Source organism: Malurus melanocephalus, unplaced genomic scaffold (assembly GCF_030028575.1).
Source record: "Malurus melanocephalus ecotype Western Australia unplaced genomic scaffold, MMel_1.1 scaffold_1313, whole genome shotgun sequence".
Taxonomy (NCBI): Eukaryota; Metazoa; Chordata; class Aves; order Passeriformes; family Maluridae; genus Malurus; species Malurus melanocephalus.
Genome location: NW_026624545.1, coordinates 2,645 through 6,755, shown reverse-complemented (window position 1 = coordinate 6,755; position 4,111 = coordinate 2,645). Strand labels below are relative to the sequence as shown.

Below are 4,111 nucleotides of genomic sequence, written 5' to 3'. Positions count from 1 at the left end.
AATAATTGGAAATAACAGGAATAAAGGGAATAACAGGAGCTTTCCCCAGCCCCTGCTCCAGATGGGAGCGTTCCCAAGCAGCATCCTGAGAGAACATTCCTCCCTCCCGCAGCCGGCATTTCCTGGTGATAACGCGCTCCCAGGCAGCGATCCCGCGGCGTTATCCCGATTAAAGGGTCATTCGGGGAAAGTGGGATGGGAACGGGAAATTATTCAGGTCTGCCAAGGGTATTTAACTTTCAAGCAGCTCTTAATTAGAAGCCAGGAGCCATTTATACAACCAGCGGAGGTTTTGCATAAGGATCTGCATCTAAAACCCGGCAACTGGGAAGATTTAGGGATTTTTAAATTTTTTATTTTTTTTTTTCCTAAGTGGTCAAGCAGCGTGTCCGGGTTGGAGGGCACGAGGCAGGGCTTGCATCGGGCAAGTGACTGCTTCTCCCAAAGCTCCAGTTTTGCCATCTGTAAAAGGGAATTTTGGCATTTGTCCGGATTTCCTGGGGTGGCAGCTGGTGTTTGTGAGAGGAGCTTGGCACTGCCAGGTGGGAGACCTCAGAAAAGCACAGGGGGCCCTGCACCCGCAGCTGTGGGAGCAGGAGCTGGTCCTGAATCCCCCAAAAATTGGAATCAGGGTGGTTTCTCCTGAATATCCCCAAAATTGGGATCAGGGTGGTTTCTCCTGAATCCCCCAAAAAGTGGGATCAGGGAAGTTTCTCTCAGGCTGTGGGAGCAGGAGCCACTCCCAAATTCCACTAAAAATTGGGATCAGGGCGGTTTCTCTTGGGCTGTGGGAGCAGGAGCTGCTTGAATCTCCCAAAAATTGGGATCAGGATGATTCCTCTCAGGATGTGGGAACAGGAGCTGCTCCCAAACTCCCAAAAATTGGGATCAGGGCAGCTTTTCTTGGGCTGTGGGAGCAGGAGCTGCTTGAATCTCCCAAAAATTGGGATCAGGGTGGTTTCTCTCAGGCTGTGGGAGCAGAAGCTGCTCGAATCCCCCAGAAATTGGGATCAGGGCGGTTTCTCTTGGGCTGTGGGAGCAGGAGCTGCTTGAATCTCCCAAAAATTGGGATCAGGATGATTCCTCTCAGGATGTGGGAACAGGAGCTGCTCCCAAACTCCCAAAAATTGGGATCAGGGCAGCTTTTCTTGGGCTGTGGGAGCAGGAGCTGCTTGAATCTCCCAAAAATTGGGATCAGGATGATTCCTCTCAGGATGTGGGAACAGGAGCTGCTCCCAAACTCCCAAAAATTGGGATCAGGGCAGCTTTTCTTGGGCTGTGGGAGCAGGAGCTTCTCCCGAATCTCCCAAAAATTGGGATCAGGGTGGTTTCTCTCAGGCTGTGGGAGCAGGAGCCGCTCCCAAATTCCACTAAAAATTGGGTTCAAGGTGGTTTCTCTTCGACTGTGAGAGCAGGAGCTGATCCCAAAATCCCCAAAAATTGGGATCAGGGTGGTTCCTCTCAGGATGTGGGAGCAGGAGCAACTCCCAAATCCCCCAAAAATTGGGATCAGGGCGGTTTCTCTTGGGCTGTGGGAGCAGGAGCTGCTCCCGAATCCCCAAAAATTTGGATCAGGGTGGTTTTTCTTAGGCTGTGGGAGCAGAAGCTGCTCCCAAATCTCCCAGAAATTGGGATCAGGGCAGTTTCTCTTGGGCTGGACAGCTCTGGGGTGCATCCAGGCYGAAATCAAGGCTGAAATACCTCTGGGTTGCTCAATCCTTGTGTTCTCCACTGTTTTTTCGGGAGATTTGATGACGATTCCCCATTTTCCTTGCCCCTTTTCCTAGGCTGGCTGGAGAAATCCCAGTTGCAGGAAATAGAGGGTCGAGCTCCCGGCACCAAAAGTCCCCCAGGAAAACCCATCCCTGAGCTTTCAGTGTCCTCCATGCTCCTCACCCGCCGCATTCCCAGGATTCTGGGAATCTCCAACCAGCTGGAAAACTCCCCAAATCCTCCTCAGCGCTCCGGTTAATCATTCTCCCACCCCATTCTCACCCCTCCCTCCACATTCCGGGCGTTTTTTCGTTTTTTTTCCTCCCTCTCCTGAGCATCCCCCCTCATTCCTCTTCTTCTTCCAGCTGGACAAGGGCGACGTGACCACCCTGAACCTCGCGGCGGGCGGCGGGCACGGCGACGCCGACGGCCCCGTGTGCCTGGACGTGCCCGATGGCACGCCGGACCCGCAGCGCACCAAGGCGGCCATCGAGCACCTGCACCAGAARATCCTCAAGATCACGGAGCAGATCAAGATCGAGCAGGAGGCGCGCGACGACAACGTGGCCGAGTACCTGAAGCTGGCCAACAACGCCGACAAGCAGCAGGCGTCGCGCATCAAGCAGGTGTTCGAGAAGAAGAACCAGAAGTCGGCGCAGACCATCGCGCAGCTGCACAAGAAGCTGGAGCACTACCACAAGAAGCTGAAGGAGATCGAGCAGAACGGCCCCTCGCGCCAGCCCAAGGATGTTTTCCGGGACATGCACCAGGGGTTGAAGGACGTCGGGGCCAACGTGCGCTCCAGCATCAGCGGCTTCAGCGGCGGCGTGGTGGAAGGGGTGAAGGGCGGCCTGTCGGGGCTGTCGCAGGCCACGCACACGGCCGTGGTGTCCAAGCCGCGCGAGTTCGCCAGCCTGATCCGCAACAAGTTCGGCAGCGCCGACAACATCGCCCACCTGAAGGACGCGCTGGACGACGGGCACCCCGAGGAGGCGGCGCGGGCTCTGAGCGGCAGCGCCACGTTGGTGTCCAGCCCCAAGTACGGCAGCGACGACGAGTGCTCCAGCGCCACGTCCGGCTCGGCCGCCGGCAGCAACTCGGGAGCGGGGCCCGGAGGGCTGGGCAGCCCCAAGTCCAACACGCTGGACAGCCACCACAACAATCTGGACGGCATTTTGGAGGAGCTGCGCGAGATCAAAGACGGCCAGTCGCACCTGGAGGACTCCATGGAGGATCTCAAGGCGCAGCTGCAGCGCGACTACGCCTACATGACGCAGTGCCTGCAGGAGGAGCGCTACAGGTAGGGGTGGTGGGTGTGGTGGCACCCGGGGGGGCTCTTTGGGGACACGRGCCACCCCCTCCTGGGCTCGTCCAGCTGAGCCCTGCTCGCTGCCAGCCCGCCCTGGAGGATCTCGAGGTGTTTTCACCCAGCCTGGGGAGGGTCGGAGGGGCTTGGGGTGTCCCCAGAGCTGTGGGGGTCTCAGGGATGTCACCAGAACCAGGGGATCTCAGGGGTGTCCCCAGAACCGGCAGGGTCTCAGGGGTGTCCCCAAAGCCTGGGGGATCTCAGGGATGTCCCCAGAGCCTGGGGGATCTCAGGGATGTCCCCAGAACCGGGAGGATCTCAGGAGGTGTCCTCAGAGCTGGGGGATCTCAGGAGTGTCCCCAGAGCTGAGGAGGTCTCTGGGGTGTCCCCAGAGCCGAGGGGGTCTCAGGGGTGTCCCCAGAGCCAGGGAGGGTCTCAGGGGTGTCCCCAGAGCTGGGGGCTTCTCAGGGATGTCCCCAGAGCTAGGGGGGGTCTCAGGGGTGTCCCCGGAGCCAAGGGGGTCTCAGGGGTGTCCCCAGAGCCAGGGGGGGTCTCAGAGGGTGTCCCCAGAGCTGGGGGGTTCTCAGGGGTGTCCCCAGAGCTGGGGGGGTCTCAGGGGTGTCCCCAGAGCTGGGGGGGGTCTCAGGGATGTCTCCAGAACCAGGGGGTCTCAGGGGTATCCCCAGAGCCGGGGGGGTCTCAGGGATGTTCCCAGAGCCAGGGAGGGTCTCAGGGGTGTCCCCAGAGCCAGGGGGGGTCTCAGGGACATGAGCCCAGCCCAGCCCCTGCGCAGGTACGAGCGCCTGGAGGAGCAGCTCAACGACCTGACGGAGCTGCACCAGAACGAGATGACCAACCTGAAGCAGGAGCTGGCCAGCATGGAGGAGAAGGTGGCCTACCAGTCCTACGAGAGGGCACGGGACATCCAGGTAGGACTCTGGGAGGGCTCAGCACCCCTGGCTGTCCCCTGGGCTGGGAAAGGGGGACAGGGAGGGGGATCCCTTTTTCCAGCACCCTCCTGGTGAGGTTCTCCATGGAGCTGTCACAGCACGGAGCAGTGACTGAACCGTGTCTCCAAAACCAGGGAATGCC

General features: G+C 59.3%; 1 protein-coding gene across 1 annotated transcript in view; it reads left to right on the top strand.

The window, feature by feature from the left end:
* TMCC2 (transmembrane and coiled-coil domain family 2) overlaps positions 1-4,111 on the top strand; it is a 10,027-nt gene that overhangs the window by 4,105 nt on the left and 1,811 nt on the right. Inside the window, exons 2-3 of the mRNA XM_057387700.1 lie at positions 2,079-3,013; positions 3,813-3,948. Coding sequence (XP_057243683.1) covers positions 2,079-3,013; positions 3,813-3,948 — 1,071 coding nt within the window. The remainder of the gene's footprint in view (positions 1-2,078; positions 3,014-3,812; positions 3,949-4,111) is intronic.